Source organism: Trachypithecus francoisi, unplaced genomic scaffold (genome assembly GCF_009764315.1).
Source record: "Trachypithecus francoisi isolate TF-2019V2 unplaced genomic scaffold, Tfra_2.0 Lachesis_group9, whole genome shotgun sequence".
NCBI lineage: Eukaryota > Metazoa > Chordata > Mammalia > Primates > Cercopithecidae > Trachypithecus > Trachypithecus francoisi.
The window spans coordinates 17,378,614-17,400,175 of record NW_022681474.1 but is presented as its reverse complement, the minus strand read 5'-3'; the positions used below and the strand labels follow the sequence as shown (position 1 = coordinate 17,400,175).

The 21,562-nt window shown below is 43.6% G+C and overlaps 3 protein-coding genes across 6 annotated transcripts in view; 2 read left to right on the top strand and 1 right to left on the bottom strand.

The window, feature by feature from the left end:
• Positions 1-12,609, top strand: part of NMT2 (N-myristoyltransferase 2) — a 59,457-nt gene extending 46,848 nt beyond the window's left edge. For both annotated transcript variants that reach the window (XM_033208452.1, XM_033208453.1), the window contains 4 exons: positions 158-328; positions 6,951-7,118; positions 10,629-10,766; positions 11,260-12,609. In XM_033208452.1, coding sequence (XP_033064343.1) covers positions 158-328; positions 6,951-7,118; positions 10,629-10,766; positions 11,260-11,280 — 498 coding nt within the window. In that variant the 3' untranslated portion in view covers positions 11,281-12,609. The remainder of the gene's footprint in view (positions 1-157; positions 329-6,950; positions 7,119-10,628; positions 10,767-11,259) is intronic.
• A 3,557-nt stretch (positions 12,610-16,166) lies between these two features.
• On the bottom strand, positions 16,167-20,431 carry RPP38 (ribonuclease P/MRP subunit p38). 3 transcript variants are annotated; one of them, XM_033208456.1, is made up of 3 exons: positions 19,809-20,431; positions 18,066-18,184; positions 16,167-17,116 (listed from the first exon to the last, which is right to left on the bottom strand). In XM_033208456.1, exon 3 carries the CDS (start codon positions 17,104-17,106, stop codon positions 16,258-16,260), a length of 849 nt encoding a protein of 282 aa, XP_033064347.1. In that variant the 5' UTR covers positions 17,107-17,116; positions 18,066-18,184; positions 19,809-20,431; the 3' UTR covers positions 16,167-16,257. The 3 variants fall into 3 exon arrangements, with proteins under 3 accessions (XP_033064347.1, XP_033064345.1, XP_033064346.1); XM_033208454.1 differs by lacking the exon at positions 18,066-18,184 and having other exon boundaries at positions 19,776-20,431; XM_033208455.1 differs by lacking the exon at positions 18,066-18,184 and having other exon boundaries at positions 19,809-20,429.
• LOC117082008 (uncharacterized protein C10orf111-like) lies at positions 20,371-21,289 on the top strand. Its single transcript, XM_033208458.1, is given in 4 exon segments — positions 20,371-20,480; positions 20,701-20,846; positions 20,848-21,147; positions 21,149-21,289. Coding segments are annotated over 3 exon segments (468 nt in total). The 5' UTR covers positions 20,371-20,480; positions 20,701-20,741; the 3' UTR covers positions 21,212-21,289.
• Positions 21,290-21,562: the final 273 nt, after the last annotated feature.

The window sequence follows — 21,562 nt, the reverse complement described above, 5'->3', positions numbered from 1 at the left end:
GATTCATTAGCTCTGGGGCAGGGCCGGGCTCTGCAGCTCTAACAAGCTCCCGCATGCTGCTCATTCTGCTGGTCTGCAGACCACACCTTGAGCGCAAAGTCGTTTCACTCCTCTTCTACCTGAACTTCTGGATTTGTTTTGTTTTCCCTCCAACAAGGTTACAAAGACTTCAGGTTTGAGACCAATGGAACCAAAAGATATCAAATCCGTTCGAGAATTAATCAACACTTACCTGAAGCAGTTTCATCTGGCTCCAGTGATGGATGAAGAGGAAGTAGCCCACTGGTTCCTCCCCCGGGAGCACATTATTGACACGTTTGTAGTGGAGGTAAAGACAAGGTGATAAACATAAAGCTTCTCCTTGAAGCACCCTTTGTGTTCAGTGTGCAGCAGAAGTATTTACACACACTTCCTTCCATTTCATCACAGAACATGACAAAGATGTGTACTAAAGGGTTGAGAGTTAATAAGATGAAGAATTCTTAATACTCTATCAAGGACATGCTTAAGTGAAACTGACATTTGTTGAACCCTGAGGGTGTGGTGTTGAGGAATATGGTGACCACGAGTATGGTCTGGTGCCATTGTCTTGTTTTGTGCTAAGGCACCAGCAGTTTTACCCACAGCACTGCTTTTGCACCGTTGGTGCTGATGGTAACATATCAACAAGGCAAATAGCTTCTTAGTGTTATGAAAATAATTTTGACCTCACAGATTTCTGAAAGGGTCTCAGGTACCCCCAGGGTTCACAGACCACATTTTGAGAACTGTTCTTCAGGGCATATAATTAGAGTCTGTGGTCGGAACCATCTTTCACATTATTAGAAATTGCCAAATAACTCACCACAATAAGGTTCTGAGCAGTATAAGAGAGTTCCTGTTTCCTCACATCCTCACAAGACGTGGGTATGGTCAGATTTTAAATTTAGGCCCACCCGATGAGTATGGAACAGTATCTTGTTGTTAATGTATATCCTCATTATTGATGAATTTGAGTATCTCATAAATATGTTAGCCATGTTTATTTCTTTTATGAATTTGCTATTTACATCGCTTGCCTGTTTTTCCTTTTTGACTGCAGTCTTCTTACTGATTTATGAAAGTTTTTTTGTTTTGTTTTTTTTTGTTTTGTTTTTTTTTGTTTTGTTTTTTGAGATGCAGTTTTGCACTTGTTGCCAGGCTGGAGTGCAATGGCGTAATCCCGGCTCACTGCAACCTCCACCTCCCAGGTTCAAGCGATTCTTCTGCCTCAGCCTTCCGAGTAGCTGGGATTCTAGGCGTGTGCCACCACGCCCAGCTAATTTTTGTATTGTTAGTAGAGTTGGGGTTTCACCATGTTGGTCAGGCTGGTCTCGAACTCCTGACCTCAGGTGATCCACCCGCCTTGGCCTCCCAAAGTGCTGGGATTACAGGCGTGAGCCATCGCGCTCAGCCTGTGAAAGGTTTTTTATATGCTGAATACTAACACTTTGTATTGTGTTCCTTTCTGGATCCTCTATTCTATTTCACTGATCTCTATGTCTGTCCCTTCACTAATACCACACTGACCTGGTTGCCATAGCTACATAGGAAGCCTTAGTATCAGGTAGAGTAATTCCTCCCACTTTATTCTTGTCTGTCAAGATCATTTAATTAACCTATTTCCTTTGCCTTTTGCATATACATTTTAGAATAAGCTTATTTTTGTCTACAGAATACCTTGCTGGCACTTTGATAGGGATTACATTACACTGACAGATTAATTTGAGCATAATTGAAAAGTCTTCCAATCTATGAACATGGAATGTCTCTACATTTATTTCGGTCTTTTAAAATCTCTTTTATCAGCATTCTCTAAGAGCATCCAGATCCTGTACATGTTTTCTTAAGTGTATAGCTAGATATTTCACTTCCTTTGGGGCGATTATGATGGTGTTACGTTTTTAATTTCAGTTTCTGCATGTTCATTGTTAGCCTGTAGAAATGCTTTCTTCTGTGTGTTTGTATCGTACCACAGTGCTGAAATCACTTACTGGTTCCAGGAGTGTGTGTGTAGATTCCTTGGGATTTCTGCATAGATAATGTGTCATCTGCAAATAGGGACAGTTTTATTGCTTCCTTTCTAATCTCAATGCCTTTATTTTTGGTCTTGCATTAATGCAGGACCTAGATCTTCCAGTGCTTTATTGAGAAAGACTAGGGAAGGTTGATGTCCTTGTCGTGTTCTTGATGGTGGGGGAAAAGCATTTACTCTTTCACCATGAAGTATGTTGTTAGCTGTAGGTTTTTTTGTGGGTGCTCCTAATCAATTTGAGGTCATTCTCCTCTATTTCTAACTTACTTAGAGTTCTTATGAATGGGCCTTGGATTTTGTCCCATGCTTTTTCTGCTTCAATAGATGTAATCATATGATTTTTCTCCTTTAATCTGTTGATATGGCAGATTACATTGATTGATTTTCAAATGTTGGATCACTCTTACATTCCTAGAAAATATCCACTTGGTCATGGTGTATAATTATTTTTATACATTGTTGTATTGATTGCTAATATTTTGCTGAGTATTTGTTGAGTTCATGAGAGATATCTCTCTGGAGTGTCTTTTTTGTAATGTCTGTCTGGTTTAGATATCAGGATAACACTGGTCTCATAATAGGAGTTGGAAAGTATTATTTCCTCTTCTATTTTCTGGAAGAAATTGAGAATTGGTGTTAATTCTTTAAATGTTTGGTAGAATTCTCTGGTTGAAATGATCTGAGCTTAGCTGTTTCTTTTTTGGGAGTTTTAAAATAATGGACTAAATGTCTTTAATTTTGTAGCACTATTCAGATCTGTTTCATCTTGGTTGAGTTTTAATAGTTTTTGAGGAGTTTGTCCATTTCTTCTAAATTGTTGAATGTGTGAGTGTGAAGTTGTTCATTGTATTCCCTTGTTACCCTTTCAGTGGCTGCGGGATCTGTACTGATATCTCTTGTTTCATCCCAGATATTGGTGATTCATGTCTTCTCTTTCTTTATTTGTGTCCATCTTGCTAGACTTTTATCACTTTATTGATTTGTTTCCCAGAGAACCAGAGTTTTGTTGGATATTCCCTGTTGTTTTCATATTTTCAGTGTCATTGATTTCTACCCTTGTGTTTATTTTTTCCTTCTTTCTGCTTGCTTTGGGTTTATTTTGCTCTTCTTTTCTAGTTCCTTGAGGGAGGGACTTACTGACTTGAGACCTTTCCCTGTTACTAGTAAGCATTTAGTTCTATCAGGTTCCCTCTTTGCACTGCTTTAGCTATTTCTGACATATTTTGATATGTTGTATCTTTGTTGTCATTCACTTCTATGTATTTTTTGGTTTCCTTTGAGACTTCATCTTTAGCCCACCCCTACTTAGAATTGTGCTATTCAATTTTGCCATGTTTAGAGATTTTCTGTTGTCTCCCTATTATGGATTTCTAGTTTGATTCAAGTACAGTTAAAGAACACACTCTGTATGGTTTTGATTATTTTAAGGCTCTTGAGGTTTGTTTTATTACTCGGGATATGGACTTTCTTGATGAATATTCCATGGGTGCATGAAATGTGTATACCACTACTGTTGGGTTGAGTGTTCTTTGTATGCCAATTGGATCATGTTGATTACTTGAGTTATTCAGCTCTTCTGTTTCCATGCTGATTTTCTGTCTAGCAGTTCTATCACTTGATGAGAGGGGCATGGAAGTCCCCAACTGTAATTGTGGATTTGTCTATTTCTTCTTCCAACACTGTCGGTTTTTCTTGATGTCTTTTGGGGTTCTTGTTTGATACTCACATGTATATTTAGGGTCTTTATGTCCCGCTAGTGGATTGATCTTTTTATCATAATGTAATACCTCTCCTTGTAATAATTTTCCTTGCTGCGGAGTATTTTAAAAATTGTTTGGTCTTTTTCCATCCTTTTACTTTCAAACTATTCATGTTACTGAATTTGAAGTGAGTTTCTTGGAAACAGCCTATAGCTGAGTCATGTTTCTTTGCCCATGCTACCGACCTTTCTTTTGATTGGTGTATTTAGACCACTTATATATAAGGTGGTTATTGGTATATTAGAGCTTAAGTCTGCCATTTGATTATTTGGTTTCTTTCTTTTTCTTCTGGTTCTTGTTTCTCTGTTTCTTTTTTCTTGCCTTGTTGTGGGTTACTTGAATATACTTTAGGATTCTGTTTTGTTTATAGTGCATTTGGGTGTATTTGTATAGTTTTTATGATGGTTGATGTATTACAATATATATATATGTGACTTATAGTCTATTGGTAACAACATTTATTACTTTGAGTCACCTTTTATTTAGGTCACTTTATCTTTTCCACTTTAAAATATTGCCTTAAATATCAGATAGTATTATGATTTTTGTTTTAATCATCAAGTGTGATTTGTAACACTGATTTATAGTGATGCTTGAGGATAGGCATCATTAAGCAAATTTCTGCTCTTTCTATTATTCTTCCCTCCTTCCTGATGCTTCAGTATTCCTTCTTTTATCATTTCCTTTCTATTTGAAGAAATTCCTTTAGCCAGTCTCAGGTATGTCTGATAGTGACACATTCTTTTGGTTTCCATTTGTGCGAGACTATCTCTGCTTTTAGATTTAGTTTCCCAATTAAAAAAAATTTTTTTTTGGAGACAGAGTCTTGCTCTGTCACCCAGGCTGGAGTACAATGGCACAATCTCTGCTCACTGCAACCTCCGCCTGTTGGGTTCAAGCAATTCTTGTGCCTCAGCCTCCTGAGTAGCTGGAACTACAGGCGCATGCCACCACACCCTGCTAATTTTTTGTATTTCAGTAGAGACGGGGTTTCACCATGTTGGCCAGGCTGGTCTCGAACTTCTGAGCTCAGAAAATCCATCCGCCTCAGCCTCCCAAAGTGCTGAGATTACAGGTGTGAGCCACCATGCCCAGCCCTAGTTTGCTAATATTTTACTTAGGATCTTCTTCCATACTCACTACAACTGAGGTTGGCCATTAATTTCCCCTTCTTACTCTGTCCTTGTCCTATTTCGATAGTAAAGTTAGAATGAGTTGAAGAGCTTGTCTTCTCTTTTTTCTGGAACAGTGTATGTAATATAGGGATTACTTGTTCCCTTGAAAGTTGTTAGAAGTTGCTTATAAGCAACCTAGACATGGTGCCATGGTGCGTTTTGTTGTGAGCGTTTTTTTTTTTTTTTTTTTTTAAATCAGTCTTTACAATTGATTGGGTGTGAGGGACAATGGACAGATCATCCCATTCTTCCCCAACAGTTGGTGATTCTCAGGTCATTTTAACAGCAAGAGAGGAAAGAGTAATTTTACCAGCAATATGAATGTGAAGAAGTAGTTTTCTGAAAGCAGATGATGAAAATGGGGTGGGGAACCTAATCAGGTTCTGCAGGTGCCTGTAGTAATTCGGTGTATGAGACAGATATGAGAAATTCTTAGAAGAATCTAAAATCCTTATTAAACCTGAAGGTTGAATTTATCTCCAGTACTGAGCTGCTAATACAGAGCAATAAGGAATCACTGTAGATGAACCCCTTTAGCTTCTTGCTGGCTGAAGAAAGGTCTGATGACTCAGAAGCATTTGAAAACCAGAGCATACATTCTTCTGGAATTCCCTTTTCTGCTGAAAGAAATACTAGCAATGGTATGTGTGTGGCCCAGCCTCCTCAGCCGCACAATTCAAACACATCATATTCTAAAAGTCAGCAAGGCCACCACAGCTAATTACAACAACCTGAACAATACTGGCTAATTTCTTGTATTGGAAGGTTTGCCAATGATGATGAAATGAATGTCATCCATTGTATCCCTTATTTTTGATAGCTGCAAAATTCTCCTGTTATTCACATGTGTATATTTCGATGCAGTAGTAAGACCTTTTACAAGCTTGCAAACTCTTCCAGACAGCTTCCAGACTCTACCCAACCTTACCTAGGCCTGATATAATTATTTCCTTGTGCTAAGAAAGTGTGAGATAGTACACAGTATCTTTTAGTTGGAGAAGCAACCCTCTAATCCTTAAAGCTTTTATTTCTGCAAAAACAACTGCTTTTATCACTGTTCCTTGAGTCTAAAGAATTGACTCATTTGTCAGCCTGAGGGAAGCTTTCCTTTTAGAACATTCTGCTTCTATCTTTCTTTCTTTTTCTTTTTTTTTGAGACGAGTCTCGCTGTATTGCCCAGGCTGGAGTGCAGTGGCAGGATCTTGGCTCACTGCAAGCTCCGCCTCCCAGATTCACACCATTCTCCTGCCTCAGCCTCCCGAGTAGCTGGGACTACAAGCACCCGCCACCACACCCGGCTAATTTTTTTATATTTTTAGTAGAGACGGGGTTTCACTGTGTTAGCCAGGATGGTCTCAATCTCCTGACCTTGTGATCCGCCCACCTCGGCTTCCCAAAGTTCTGGGATTACAGGCTTGAGCCACCGTGCCTGCCCTCTTTTTATTTTTTATTTTTGAGATGGAGTTTCGCTCTTGTTGCCCAGGCTGGAGTGCAATGGCACAATCTGGGCTCACTGCGATCTCCACCTCCCGGCTTCACGCAAGTCTCCTGACTCGGCCTCCCAAGTAGCTAGGATTACAGGGGTGGACCACCACGCCTGGCTGAGTTTTTGTATTTTTAGTAGAAATGCGGTTTCACCATGTTGGTCAGGCTGGTCTCGAACTCCTGACCTTATGATCTGCCCGCCTCAGCCTCCCAAAGTCCTGGGATTACAGGCATGACATTCTGCTTCCTAAGAACTTTGTGCAAATCACCAACGGGCACTTAGGCTGAAGTCCCAACTCCAGGCTCTTCTTGGCCTCTACACAGCATAATATAAGGGGCCCCAAACTGGACTGCCGAGAAAGAAGTATGACTTACTGCTTTTCCTTTTGTGGGGCAAGAGAGAGATAAGAGTTAGCAGAAATGCACGTATGCAGTTGGTTCAAGGAGATCTCTGCCTGACAGCACCTTTGCTCCTAGAGCCCCAACGGTAAACTGACTGACTTCCTGAGCTTCTATACGCTCCCCTCCACGGTGATGCACCACCCTGCTCACAAGAGCCTCAAAGCCGCCTACTCATTCTACAACATCCACACAGAGACGCCCCTTCTGGACCTCATGAGCGACGCGCTCATCCTCGCTAAATCGGTAACCCACTCCTTCCTGTTCATGCCGTTTGGTTCTCCAAATGTCTGTGCCAAACTATAGAAGACATCGTGTTTTCTCCCACACAGGTGGAATTTATACAAGGTTTTTTTTTTTTTTTTTTTTTGAGACGGAGTCTCGCTCTGATACCCAGGCTGGAGTGCAGTGCTGTGATCTCGGCTCACTGCAAGCTCCACTTCCTGGGTTCACGGCCATTCTCCTGCCTCAGCCTCCCAAGAGGCTGGGACTATAGGCGCCCGCCACCTCGCCCAGCTGATTTTTTTGTATTTTTAGTAGAGACGGGGTTTCACCATGTTAGCTAGGATGGTCTCGATCTCCTGAGCTTGTGATCCACCCGCCTTAGCCTCCCAAAGTGCTGGGATTACAGGCGTGAGCCACCGTGCCCGGCCATATGCAAGATTTAAAAAAATCTATCGATCATCAGTCAAAGGAAGAATTTTGATAAGAGTTTCTTTTGAAACTTTAGAGGCTATTTTCATTGTTTATTTTGTTGCAGTTTAACAAAAAGACAAAAATGTACAAATTATAAATGTTTAACCCTTATATCAGAATACATAAGGCTGGGCATGGTGGCTCAGGCTTGCAATCCCAACACTTTGGGAGACCAAGATGGGTGGATCACCTGAGGTTAGGAGTTTAAGACCAGCCTGGCTAATATGGTGAAACCTCGTCTCTACTAAAAATATAAAAATTAGCCAGGCTTGGTGGTGTGTGCCTGTAATCCTAGCTACTTGGGAGGCTGAGGCGGGAGAATTGTTTAAACCTGGGAGGCAGAGGTTGCAGTGAGCTGAGATTGCACCACTGCACTCCAGCCTGGGTGACAGAAACTGTCTCAAAAAAAAAGGATGTATAAAGCCCATTTATTAGGAAGTAATATAATGAATATAAGAAAAAGATATTATTCCATAATATAAATAAAATATTAATACATGAGTGAATATTTGTGTTGAGTGAATAACTAGCAGCAATTTTTTTTTTTTTTTTTTTTGAGGCGGAGTCCGCTCTGTTGCCCGGACTGGAGTGCAGTGGCCAGATCTCAGCTCACTGCAAGTTCTGCCTCCCGGGTTTACGCCCTTCTCCTGCCTCAGCGTCCCGAGTAGCTGGGACTACAGGCGCCCGCCACCTCGCCCGGCTAGTTTTTGTATTTTTAGTAGAGATGGGGTTTCACCGTGTTAGCCAGGATGGTCTCGATCTCCTGACCTCGTGATCCGCCCGTCTCGGCCTCCCAAAGTGCTGGGATTACAGGCTTGAGCCACCGTGCCCGGCTGCAGCAATTTTTTTATTCAACCAGTCTCTGAATTTTAAAATTAAAGGAATTAAATTCAACATTTAATTGTAGTCAGGCTACATGGTGAAACCCTGTCTCTATTAAAAATACAAAAATTAGCTGGGTGTGGTGGCACGTACCTGTAATCCCAGCTACTTGGGAGGCCGAGGCAGGAGAATGACTTGAACCTGGGAGTGGAGGTTGCCGTGAGCCGAGATCACACCATTGCATTCCAGCCTGGGCAACAGAGTGACATCCTGTCTCAAATTAATTAATTAATTAAAATAAAATAAAAATCTCTTACCTGTGCCTTTGAATCCCCAAGTCAACATCATCCTCAGATTGTCAGCTTTTTTCAACACTTCCCGAATATGGCCAGTAATTAGTTATTTAAGGTAAAAACCCTGAGAAAGAAAAATAAAAAGTGCTTCTTCTATATCACATTTTGCATAGTATTGTTGTCTGACATTTTAAAGACATTTAATGTTTTACCATTAAAATTTTACTTAAACGTATTTCCCATTATCAGCCCAAAGCAAACATGCTATTTGTGGGTTTTTTTTTTTTTTTTGAGATGGAGTCTTGCTGTGTTACCCAGGCTGGAGGGCAGTGGCGCAGTCTTGGCTCACTGCAACCTCCGCCTCCCATGTTCAAGCGATTCTCCTGCCTCAGCCTCCCGAGTAGCTGGGACTATAGGCGTGTGCTACCACGCATGGCTAATTTTTGTATTTTTAGTAGAGACAGGGTTTCACCATATTGACCAGGCGGGTCTCGAACTCCTGACCTCAGGTGATCCACCTGCCGCGGCCTCCCAGAGTGCTGGAAGATTACAGGCATGAGCCACCACGCCTGGCCTGCATACTATTTAAAGTCTTTACAACTTTGGTCCCTGGGCAATAGCTTCAGCCCAGGTAGGACTTACAAAGGCTGATAATTAATAATCCTAGAGATGAAACCATCTTGACAACTGTTCCCTTCTAAAACAGGAACAAGGCTGGGTGCAGTGGCTCACACCTGTAATCCCAGCACTTTGGAAGGCCAAGGAGGGTGGATCACTTGAGGTCGGGAGTTCAAAACCAGCCTGGCCAACATGGTGAAACCCCGTCTCTACTAAAAATACAAAAAAATTAGCTGGGCATGGAGGCGTACGCCTGTAATGCCAGCTACTAGGAAGTCTAACGCAGGAGAATTGTTTAAATCTGGGAGGTGGAGGTTGCAGTGAGCCGAGATCATGCCACTGCACTCCAGCCTGGGTGACAGAGTGAGACTCTGTCTCAAAAAAATTAAAAATAAATAAGTAAATTAAACGTGAATACAATATTTTCTGAAATCTTCGTAAGTAATCTTATGCCAGTGACAGCCATCATACTACATTTTTAACATTTTTGGGATTCAGCGTTTCTGAATTTTCATGCTGACTTCATTGGATTCACTATCGTTTTTTGTTTGCTTTTTGAGAGAGGCTCTCTCTGTCGCTCAGGCTTAAGTGCACTGGTACAATCACAGCTCACTGCAACCTCGACCTCCTGGGCTTGTGCAATCCTGCTTCAGCCTCCTGCATAACTGGGTCCACAGGCGCACACCACCATGCCCAGTCAATCTTTTTATTTTTGTAGAGACAATGTCGTGTACCTATACCTACACCTACAGCCTATGCCCAGGCTGGTTTCAAATTCCTAGGCTCCAATGATCCTCCCACCTTGGCCTCCCAAAGTGCTGGGATTACAGGCGTGAGCCACCACATCCAGCCACATTGCTAATTTTATAAGACAATTTTAAACTGAATTCTTCCTTTTTTTTTTAAAAAAAAGGACAGGCTGGAGTGCAGTGGCATGATCTCGGCTCACTGCAACCTCCACCTCCCAGGCTCAAGCAATTCTCCTGCCTCAGTCTCCTGAGTAGCTGGGACTGCAGGCATGCACCACCACACCTGGCTAATTTTTGTTACTTTTAGTAGAGATGGGGTTTCGCCATGTTGGTCAGGCTGGTCTTGAACTCCTGACCTCAAGTGCTCCAACCACCTCGTTATCCCAAAATGCTGGGATTACAGGCATGAGCCACGGCACCCGGCCCTGAATTCTTAACCTATGCTATATATCACAGACATTAAATTCTATTAGAAATCCTTATTCAAGCTACTAGTAGTAGAATTTTTACACTGAGATATGTAATACAAAAAACACTAGTCCTTTGTTTTAAATTTTGAATCCTTTTTAAATTGGCAGAAAGGATTTGATGTATTCAATGCACTGGATTTGATGGAAAATAAGACATTCTTGGAAAAACTCAAGTTTGGTATAGGAGATGGCAATTTGCAGTATTACCTGTACAACTGGAGGTGTCCAGGTACAGATTCTGAAAAGGTAAGTAAAGTGGGTATAGCCCTTGTAAACTCAACAAATGTACCTAGACAATTTCACACTTGCTTCACTTAAGCTTAAGACAGCCTTATTTTATTTTATTTTTTATTTTATTATTATTTATTATTTTATTTTATTTTATTTTTTGAGATGGAGTCTTGCTCTATCCCCAGGCTGGAGTGCAATGGCGTGATCTCGGCTCACTGCAACCTCCGCTTCCCGGGTTCAGGTGATTCTCCTGCCTCAGCCTCCTGAGTAGCTGGGATTGTGTCCACCACCATGCCTGGTTAATTTTTGTATTTTTAGTAGAGATGGGGTTTGACCATGTTGGCCAGGCTGGTCTCCAACTCCTGACCTCAGGTGATCCACCTGCCTTGGCTTCCCAAAGTGCTGGGATTACAGGTGTGAGCTGAGCCTTATGACAGCTTTTAGAAAATCTGTTGTACTACATTGCGATCTAATTTTTCTTACTATTCCGTTTCTTCCCTCCCTTCAGGTTGGACTAGTACTACAATAGATGGATATTTTTATTTCTAGAACTCTGACATCATCATTTGTTAATATTTAATGATTTCTGGAACTGCCATTCCAAAGAAGAATAAAAGCACAACTCAAGTGAGATTGAAGTAGTCGATAATCAGAAAAGATGACAAAAGCCCACATGTGACATTTGTACACATTTCCAGCTAGAATGTTAAAGTTCATATCCTCTTTTCACTGTTGACCTATTTGTGGGAGGGATGAAAGGCTATAAAGAGCACACTCTTGTAATTTTCAAATTTTTGCCTGTCTCTTGAAGAGAGGTACTTTTTCACCCTTAGAAAAGGGACTGGTTTTCTATGGACTAAGTAGAAGTTACAGTCATGTAAGAAAAATCTTTGCTATTGTGTGGAGATAAACTGCTGCATTTCTGTTTCTTAAGTGATGGTACATTTGTCCATGTAACAGAACAAAAGATCCATTTGGAAATTTTTTTACTGGTATCGCCTTACATGGTATCACTGGGAACATTTATGGAATCAACACTTCTGTAGCTCAGTGACAGGTGGGGGTTATTTAAGTGCAGAGCAATATTAAATTGTACTGGTGACTAGTACATGTATTTCTCCATAAGCAGAGCAGCCAAATCAGTAAACATACAAGTTTGTACTTTGATCTTCACCAGGTCAGTGGATTGCTTCAAAAGCAAAGTTTTATGCAAGCACTCACTATGCTCTCTGTAAGAGCCTGTGGCTGGGCGCGGTGGCTCACGCCTGTAATCCCAGCACTTTGGGAGGCCGAGGCGGGCGGATCACGAGGTCAGGAGATGGAGACCATCCCAGCCAACATGGTAAAACCCTGTCTCTATTAAAAATACAAAAATTAGCTGGGCGTGGTGGCGTGCGCCTGTAATCCCAGCTACTTGGGAGACTGAGGCAGGAGAATCACTTGAACCCAAGAGGTGGAGTGAGCCGAGATGGAACCACTGCACTCCAGCCTGGCTGACAGAGCACAAAACTCCGTCTCAAAAAAAAGAAGAAAAAAGAAAGAGCCTGTGCTCACGACTAACTAGACTTTTCTGCTGTTGTGCAAAGTTCAGTTTCTTCTCAGCAACATCAAGGATATATGAAGAAAAGGAAATAAAAACTGTAAAGTCAAAAGAGATGCCTGGTGGAACTTATTCATGCTATCAGGGCATTGATAGTTTGAATGTTTTTATTACTTATGCAAAATTGCACATACTCCTCTACACTGACTTTATCATGAAAACTGTCATGTGTCATACTAATGGAAAATGTCTTATTTGTAAATAAGTATTCCTAATTTTGTTACTGATGGTGTTTTTAATCTAGAATTTGAAAAACTTTCATAGTGTACAGATGTGTGTTTATATTGCCAATAATCCATGGGAAAAATAAGATCCTAACCAAGGTCATGTAGCCTAGCCTCAACTCAGATGCCACAAAGTAGATGCCTTGGCCAGGCGTGGTGGCTCACGCCTGTAATCTCAGCACTTTGGGAGGCCGAGGTGGGCGAAACATTTGAGGATTTGAGACTAGCCTGGCCAACATGATGAAACCCCATCTCGAATAAAAATTCAAAAAGAACTAGCTGGGTATCGTGGTGGGTACCTGTAATTCCAGCTGCTGGGAGGCTGAGGCAGGAGAATCACTTGAACCCAGGAGGCGGAGGTTGCAGTGAGCCGAGATCGTGCCACTGCACTCCAGCCTGGGTGACAGTGCAAGACTCCGTCTCAAAAAAAAAAAAAAAAAAAAATGTAGATGCTTTTCCTTGCCTTTATAAGTGCCAGTGCCTAGGATGTTAAGTGCAGAAAGAGTTGTTTTAGACATGATGGCATTTCCTTCAAGTTATGAGTCTAGTGAAACCAGTCATATCTTATACCAGGCAGGGGCCCCCAGACTATGGCCTGTGGGCTAAATCCAGCGCATTGCTTGTTTTTGTATAGTCTACAGGCTAAGAATGTTTTTATTTCCTTGAATGAGGAGAAAAAGCCAAAAAATGACATCATTTTGTGACATACGCAAATTATACAAAATTCAAATTCCAGTGTCCCTCAATAAGGTTTTATTGGAACATAGTCATACTTTTTTTTTTTTTTTGAGGACAGGGTTTCACTCTTGCCCAGGCTAGAATACAATTGCACAGTCATAGCTCACTGTAGCCCCAAACTCCTGGGTTAAAATGATCCTCCCACTTCAGCGTCCTGAGTAGCTGGGACTACAGGTGCATACCACCACGCCTGGCTAATTTTTTCATTTTTTGTTGAGACGAGGTCTTGCTATGTTGCCTGTGCTGGTCTTTAACTCCTGGCCTCAAGTGATCCTTCTGCCTTGGCCTCCCAAAGAACTGGGATTACAGACATGAGCCACCACGCTTGGCTACAGCCACTTTCATTTACATATTGCCAGTGGCTGCTTCACACTACAAAGCTGAGTTGAGTTGTTGTGACAGATTGTGTGGCCTGCAAAGTCTTAAGATATTCACTTTCTGGCCTTTTACAGAGTTTGTTGACCTTGGTCACTATGAAGGAGTTGAACTCTCCTTTCTGTAGTTTCCCTTGATTCTAAAGACCAACCCCCACAGCTGTGGCATCCCTGAGACTACCACCAGAGGGCGACGTGGGCCCCACAGTAGTGCATAATTAGGACTTTTCTTGGAGACAATGGAAGACTTCGAATTTCGGAGGGTTCCATCCTAATTTCCTTAGCGTTCTTTCCTAACAGGAGAAAGGCTTCAAGAAACAAAACAGTCCTCATTCACTGGAACAGGGTTTGAGATACCGGCATTAAGTAAAGGAGATTTTGACTTAACCTGGAGTGAAGGCTCTAATTTAGGAATTTATTTCCCACTCATTTTCATGGCACAAAGTCTATGCAAAGTAGGTTTTCAAATAATTGCAGAATCGGTCAGGTGCGGTGGCTCACACCTGTAATCCCTGCACTTTGGGAGGCCGAGGTGAGCAGATCACTTGAGGTCAGGAGTCTGAGACCAGCCTGGTCAACATGGTGAAGCTCTCTCTCTACTAAAAATAAAAAAAATTAGCCAGGCATGGTGGCACGCACCTGTAATCCCAGGTACCCAGGAGACTGGGGCAGGAGAATCGCTTGAACCCAGGAGGTGGAGGATGCAGTGAGCTGGGATCACACCACTGTACTCCAGCTTGGGCAACAGACCCAAAATAATATAATTGCAGAATTGCCAGTTGGAAATTTTGTCATGCGCTTACCTCATGGTGATAGTTGCACTGCTCCTTTAAAGAGTCATTTACATAATTCGTTATCAAATTAATCACTTTTAAATAGAATAACTACATTTGCCTCTATAACAGAAGCAGATTGCTAATTATCATTTTTGAGAATTAAACTGCTTATGAAGTAGCTATTAAAACTAAATTTAAATGTGATATATAGTGTCTTGTAGATTTAAAACTGCATTATACTGTACTTTGTCTGTAATGAAAATGTTCTATTCAATAAGGTATCTTTTTTTTTTCTTTTTGGCCAAGATGGCACTAAGTAAAATTTAAATCGAGGTGGCATAATCCATAAGTCAGCCAGACTGTCAGCTGGAAAAATCTTTAGTAATACCTTCCTTCTAAATTATAGAAATTAACTTTTCCATACACACTGTAAACAGTAAACACTCTTAACAGAGAGCACTGGTTATGCTCCATTTCCTAACCTGAAGGACTCTTATCACACACCCACCTCTGAAAACACAAGCTCCTCAGTTTTTTTAATCTTTTGGCCACATTTCATCCAATAACTATAATACCTTTTATACATGTTAGATTTCCAAGGAGGTAAGTGAATCACGTAATAGGGGTGAACTGTTCCCAGTCAAAATACCTCATCTGGCTTTCTCTGTGTTGTTGATATTTTTTCTGTAAATATTAAGCCTTTCTCCCAAGCCCCTGTCTATTCCTACCTAAAAGTCAAATTGACATGAAGTGAAAAATGATTATTGCTCCTGAAGACAATGGATTGCTTGGCGTTGGGATCGTTCCTTTAAAACTGATAATGGCTTCCCCAGTTCAGTTCCATCTGCCTGACTGACCAGAACATTTACTGTGGCACATTTTCCAGGTTTGATAGGGAAATGCTAAGTGTTGTAGGACACAGATTTTCTTGCTCACAGGCACTCTACCAACCTTTGAAAAAGCCAATTTAGGCCGGGCGCGACTGCTCATGCCTGTAATCCCAGCACTTTGGGAGGGCGAGGTGGGCAGATCACAAGGTGAGAAGTTCAAGACCAGCCTGACCAACATGGTGAAACTCCATCTCTACTAAAAATACAAAAAAGTGAGCTGGGTGTGGTGGCACACACCTGTAATGCCAGCTACTCAGGCGGCTGAGACAGGAGAATCATTGAACCCAGGTGGCAGAGGTTGCAGTGAACCGAGATTGCACCACTGCACTCCTGCCTGGGCGACAGAGTAAGACTGTTTAAAAAAAAAAAGAGGCCAGGCACCGTGGCTCACAGCTGTAATCCCAGCACTTTGGGAGGCTGAGGTGGGCAAATCATGAGGTCAAGAGATGGAAACCATCCTAGCCAACGTGGTAAAACCCCGTGTCTACTAAAAATACAAAAATTAGCTGGGCATGGTAGTGCACACCTGTAGTCCCAGCTACTTGGGAGGCTGAGGCAGGAGAATTGCCCGAACCTGGGAGGCAGAGGTTGCAGTGAGCCGAGACCGCACCATTGCACTCCAGCCTGGACGAGTGAAACTGTCTCAAAAAAGAAAAGAAAAAAGAAGAAGTCAATTTAAAAATGCATGAACACTAGTTTCAATAAACTTCGGTTTGGGTATTCCTATTTTTGAATATTTCCTGCACTTAGTATCTGTACCATAGTTACAAAGAGTCTTACACATTTGAATATTACCAAACAGGACTGTATGAATCTATGTAAATATAACTCATTTTATTAGTTGCAAGCCTTCTTCACAAGGTGTGCTTTCACAAACTGTATGACATGGCAAGTTTATGCAAGATTACTTTAGAGTAGCTTTTTTACTTTTGGGTGGTTTCCTTTTCTTATTAGGGTTTGGAATCAGTTTCTTTATTTTAAGGGGTTGTAATGTTACAGAAGCCTGCTGACTGTCAGCAAGCTTTCTCTTAGGTTTTGACAGATCTTCAAATGAAGTGTCCAGAAGCCCTTTGTCTTGGCTTTCCAGAGGTTCAGTCTCTAAATTTTCCCCAGAATCTTCAATTCTGTCTTGAAGCCATGGTACACTTAAAATGGGGACTCTGGGGATGATGGCTCTTACTTCGTCCACAAAGTCAGTGTTGTTCTTTTTGAAGCCCAAGGCTAGAACACATTTTAAGCCAATGACCGGGGCGATTCTGTCACTAAGCCAGGGGACCTGACAGGCAGGGACGGTTCTGCTGAGGCTTAACTGAATCAGGTGTGAAGTGATAATGGCAGGCTTGACTGATTTACACACCAGAACTAACAGCAGTTCACTCCTTTCCAGGGCTCTGGTAACTTCGTTAACGCCAATGGCAAGCTGCTTCCTGACGTGTGCAGGCGTCCACCCTGACACTTGCTGCTTAGCATCTGTTTTCTCCTTCAGATCCTCACTAATATCAACAGCAATGCTGCATTTCTCTCTGCTTTCTTTTTTCAGAAAAGGTGTTTTGTTCTTTTTCTTCCTATCTTCAATCTTCTGAAGTCCAATAGCTTTAAGCCTGTCCTCAAGCGTCTGTAGGATGAAGTGCATATCCTCGCTCTCCAGAGGGCTCCAGCAGATGGTGTATGGGTTGTTCAACGACGTCTTCACAACCAGAGGTCTCGTCTTACGGACAGATCCCCGCCCCGGTGCTTGAGGAGCTGCAGCCATTTTAAAAATCCTTCCAAGAAGCAAAATGACAACAGAAAAAATTCATGTTAGTGACAATTGCGTAACTTAGGAGTATCTTGGTTGTACTCTCTTTTTTTTGAGACAGAATTTCACTCGTTGCCCAGGCTGGAGTGCAATGGCACAATCTCGGCTCACTGCAACCTCCACCTTCTGGGTTCAAGCAATTCTCCTGCCTCAGCCTCCTGAGTATCTGGGATTACAGGCACCCGCCACCAAGCCCAGCTAATTTTTCTATTTTTTTAGTAGAGATGGGGTTTCACCATGTTGCCCAGGCTGGTCTCAAACTCCTGACCTCAGGTGATCCACCCACCCTGGCCTCCCAAAGTGCTGGGATTACTGGTGTGAGCCACTGCGCCCAGCGTGTATTCTGATTCTTGATAAGCTAGAGCAAGCCTCATTATAGAAGTCCAATTAGGTGAGCATACACTTGTCTTCTTTTTAAAGATTAAGTAATTTTATTTTTCCCCATTTTTCCTACCCCATTTTAAATGCTCTACTGGGGCCCTTTAAAAAAACTCAGGACAATGGATGACCAGGGTTTAATTTTCCCCATTTTTTAATATGACTTCGTCTTTATTCCTATACAAGCAATATGTGAAAGTTTTAATTATTGCAATCATAGTACAATTCTATTTGTCTGTTTCATTTATTAAAAATATTGTTTCTACTTGTTCATAATTAACCTTTTAGTGACTGTATGGTATTAATCTTACAACTTGTTACTGTTTTCCAAAATGCTGTCTAGATGGGCTTCCATTCAGTCATTCGACAAATATTCTAGGCCTGGCACAGTGGCTCATGCCTTCAGTCTCAGAATTTTGGGAGGCTGCGGTGGACAGATCACTTCAGCCCATGAGTTCGAGACCACTCTGAGCAACATGGAGAAACCCTCTACAAAAAAAAAAAAAATACACAAATTAGCTAAGTGTGAGGCGTACCTGTAGTCCCAGCTACTTGGGAGGCTGAGGTGGGAGGATCACTTGAGCCCAGGAGGTCAAGGCTGCAGTGAACGTGATCGTGCCACCGTACTCCAGCCCAGTAACACATCTGACCCTATCTGCAAAAAAAAAAAAAGATCTGACCACCTCCAGTGTGCAAGTGGCGTTCTAGGTCCTGGGGCTCACGGGAAACAGTGTCCACCCGCGCAGAGTGCACAATCTGCAAGGACTCTGGTGGCCTCTGCCATTCAAAACCAATCAGTTGTGGTATTTTAAAAGAACTGAACAGCATTTTCCCACCTTCAAGTCTATACACATTAGTCCCTCTGCCTGGAATACCACTCCCACCCTTAGCCGCAGGCACCACCTTTCTGGATTATCCAGGATGTGCCAGGCCATAAAGATTAAGTATTTTTTTGTCGCAGACCTCAGTGAGCTTAGAGTCCACAAGGAAAAAATATTAGCAGGTAATTATACAATAAAGCCTGATGCACATTAAGGTCAGCGAACTATAGGATGCTTAGGGAATATCCAGCAGAGGCCTAGCTTAGTTGAGGGCGTAGGAAAAGGCAGTCCTCATAGAGGAACTGCTTTTTTTTTTTTTTTTTTTTCCTTTTGAGACAGTCTCATTCTGTCACCCGGCTGAAGTGCAGTGGCACAATATCAGCTTACGGCATCCTCCGCCTCCCGGGTTCAAGCGATTCTCCTGCCTCAGCCTCCCAAGTAGCTGGGACTACAGTACAGGCGCGCGTCACCATGTACGGCTAATTTTTGTATTTTTAGTAGAGACGGGGTTTCATCATGTTGGCCAGGATGGTCTCGATCTCCTGACCTTGTGATCCAACCACCTTGGCCTCCCAAAGTGCTGGGACTACAGGCGTGAGCACTTAGTCTGGGACTAAGAGGCGCCGGCCAGACCTCTTAACCTACATCTAAACTAGGCCAACCAAAGGGAGTATGGAGTAAAGAAAGGTATCTCACCATTAAAAGAAAGAAGGTGGCTGGCAAGGTGGCTCACGCCTGTAATCCCAACACTTTGGGAGGCCCAGGCGGGCGCATCACTTGAGGCCAGGAGATCGAGACCAGCCTGACCAACATGGTAACCTGTCTCTACTAAAAATAGGAAAATCAGCCGGGCGTTGTGGCGCGCGCCTGTAGTCCCAGCTACTCGGGAGGCTGAGGCAGAAGAATCACTTGAACCCGGCAGGCGGAGGTTGCAGTGGGCCAGGATCGCGCCACTGCACTCCCGCCTGGGCTACTGCTATATCTCAAAAAAAAAAAAACAAAAACCAAGTTCAAATAAGTTCAATGTAGCTGGGGCAGATATGCTAGAGAAAATAGTGAGAAATTAGGAAAGGTGGGTAAGGACCAGATAATGAAGACCTTTGCAAACCTTCCAGTATGAAGCAACTTTAAAGCAGAAGCGTCATGATTAGAAAGACGTTATAGATCTTTGTGGATCTGGGCAAAGGAAGAATCCTTGAGCAGCAAAGACGCTCCTGGAGTCCTCCAGGTTAGAAATGGCGGTGGCCTGCACTAGAGACACCGCAGAAAGGACTGGAGAGAAATACATGTTAGTCGGAAAAGAAGGTAGAATTTCCCGACACAGTAGTGACCAGCTGGGAGTAAAGTTGAGAAGGGTATCGGTGGTGACTTCCGGTTTCAGGATCCCGCCGGTAGCCGAGGGGCGATGACCGACCCAAAGCTCACCTCCCCATTGCACGCCGCCCCTGGATCGAGTACCTTGGTGCTTTACTATGTAGCACACGGAAGTGTTGTTCTATTGTCCGTGTCTCCTTGGAGACCGTGGAGAACAGAAGGGCCGGCGTGGGGTTTTCGCTTTGCACTCCTGGTGCCCAGCCGGCGCTGCAATCCAGCAGAGGAGCCCGAGGAGAAGCGCGGAAGCTCTGGGTGCACACGCCTGGCCCGGGACTCGGCAGCCCAATCGAGAGGGCGGCGGGTCCCGCGGCCACGCAAGAGGCGTCGGGGAAGCAGCGGAGACCTTGCGTGCGCGCGGGCTTCGGCCTCCAGATTCCGTGGAGTCCCGGGCCCGATCCCCCCGGGGCTGGCCTCCTGCTCTACGTGGGCCCCGCGCGCCCACCTGGAACTCAAGATGGCAGATCCGCTTTCATCTAAGGGCAACGGGCACCTGCACCAAGTGCGCCTGCGCTGCGCATGCGCATCGCCCTCGCCTCCCGGCCTCGCCTGCCAGAAGCGACGGGAAGAGGCGGAAGCGCTGGGAGCACTGCAGGTTTCGTTATCCTGTGTTAGGTCACTCCGGAAAGGGGAAAGCAGCCCACCGAGTCGCGCGGCCCGGAAACAACACAACGAGGCTCCATCTTTTAGATTCCAGTTTAGGCCCCGGGGTGGAGGCTGCGGACCGGACCCCCTACAGCAGCAGTGCGCAGGCGCCAGGTCAGTATCGCGAGGCCACACAGTTGCCCGGGTAACCAGATGCTCAGTACTTGGACCTTCTAGTTGTTCCAAGGCCAGCCTACCGCCAGTGGTATCCGGAGGGCAGGCTCTCTCGGGCGTCTGTGCTCCCCTCTCTCTTATCACTCAGTTTCTACCTTTCAGTGCCTTGGAGTCTTAACCCTCTATCTCTATTCGCTTTTCTGTATTTACTTGGCCTCAGGGACGCACAACTCTAGCCCCTGTCTCAGTGAACCCGTCGCCATGGAATCCCTGCAGACTCCCCAGCACCACGAAAATCAAGATAAAGGGGAGAAGGAGTGTGGGGTAAAACACATGCCTATGGGCAATAATGCAAGGAATCTTGAGCCCCGAGAAGAGAAAGGCATTAGGAGTTGCTTTGAGTTCAGCAACAGCTGCGCAGAATATCCTGTCCGGTGTACACTGTGGCTGCTCCAAGCAATGGAGACTAAAGTTACCATCGGAGTCGCTGCAACGTCAGGGACAAGTGATGAAGCAGCCTAATAACATTTTAAAGCTCAGGAATCTGGATCTGTTGATCTACCCTTGGCCAGAACTTAGAAGATGGAAGGTTGCTTCTGACCTAATGAGCCCCCTCCTTCTCCCCGGTTTTTCCGGCCTCACTTGGGCCCCCTTCCTTTTCCTCTTCTACATATCTGCCTCCTTTTCTCAATCTCTTCACTGTTCGTTTTGTTTCCTATTTTCTGGTATAGTTTATATGATTTATTTTATTTTATTTTTTTTTGAGATGGAGTCTCGCTCTGTCGCCCGGGCTGGAGTGCAGTGGCCGGATCTCAGCTCACTGCAAGCTCCGCCTCCCGGGTTTACGTCATTCTCCTGCCTCAGCCTCCCGAGTAGCTGGGACTACAGGCGCCAGCCACCTCGCCCGGCTAGTTTTTCGTATGTATTTTTTTTTAGTAGAGACGGGGTTTCACCGTGTTAGCCAGGATGGTCTCGAACTCCTGACCTCGTGATCCGCCCGTCTCGGCCTCCCAAAGTGCTGGGATTACAGGCTGAGCCACCGCGCCCGGCCGATTTATTTATTTTTTATTATTATTATATTT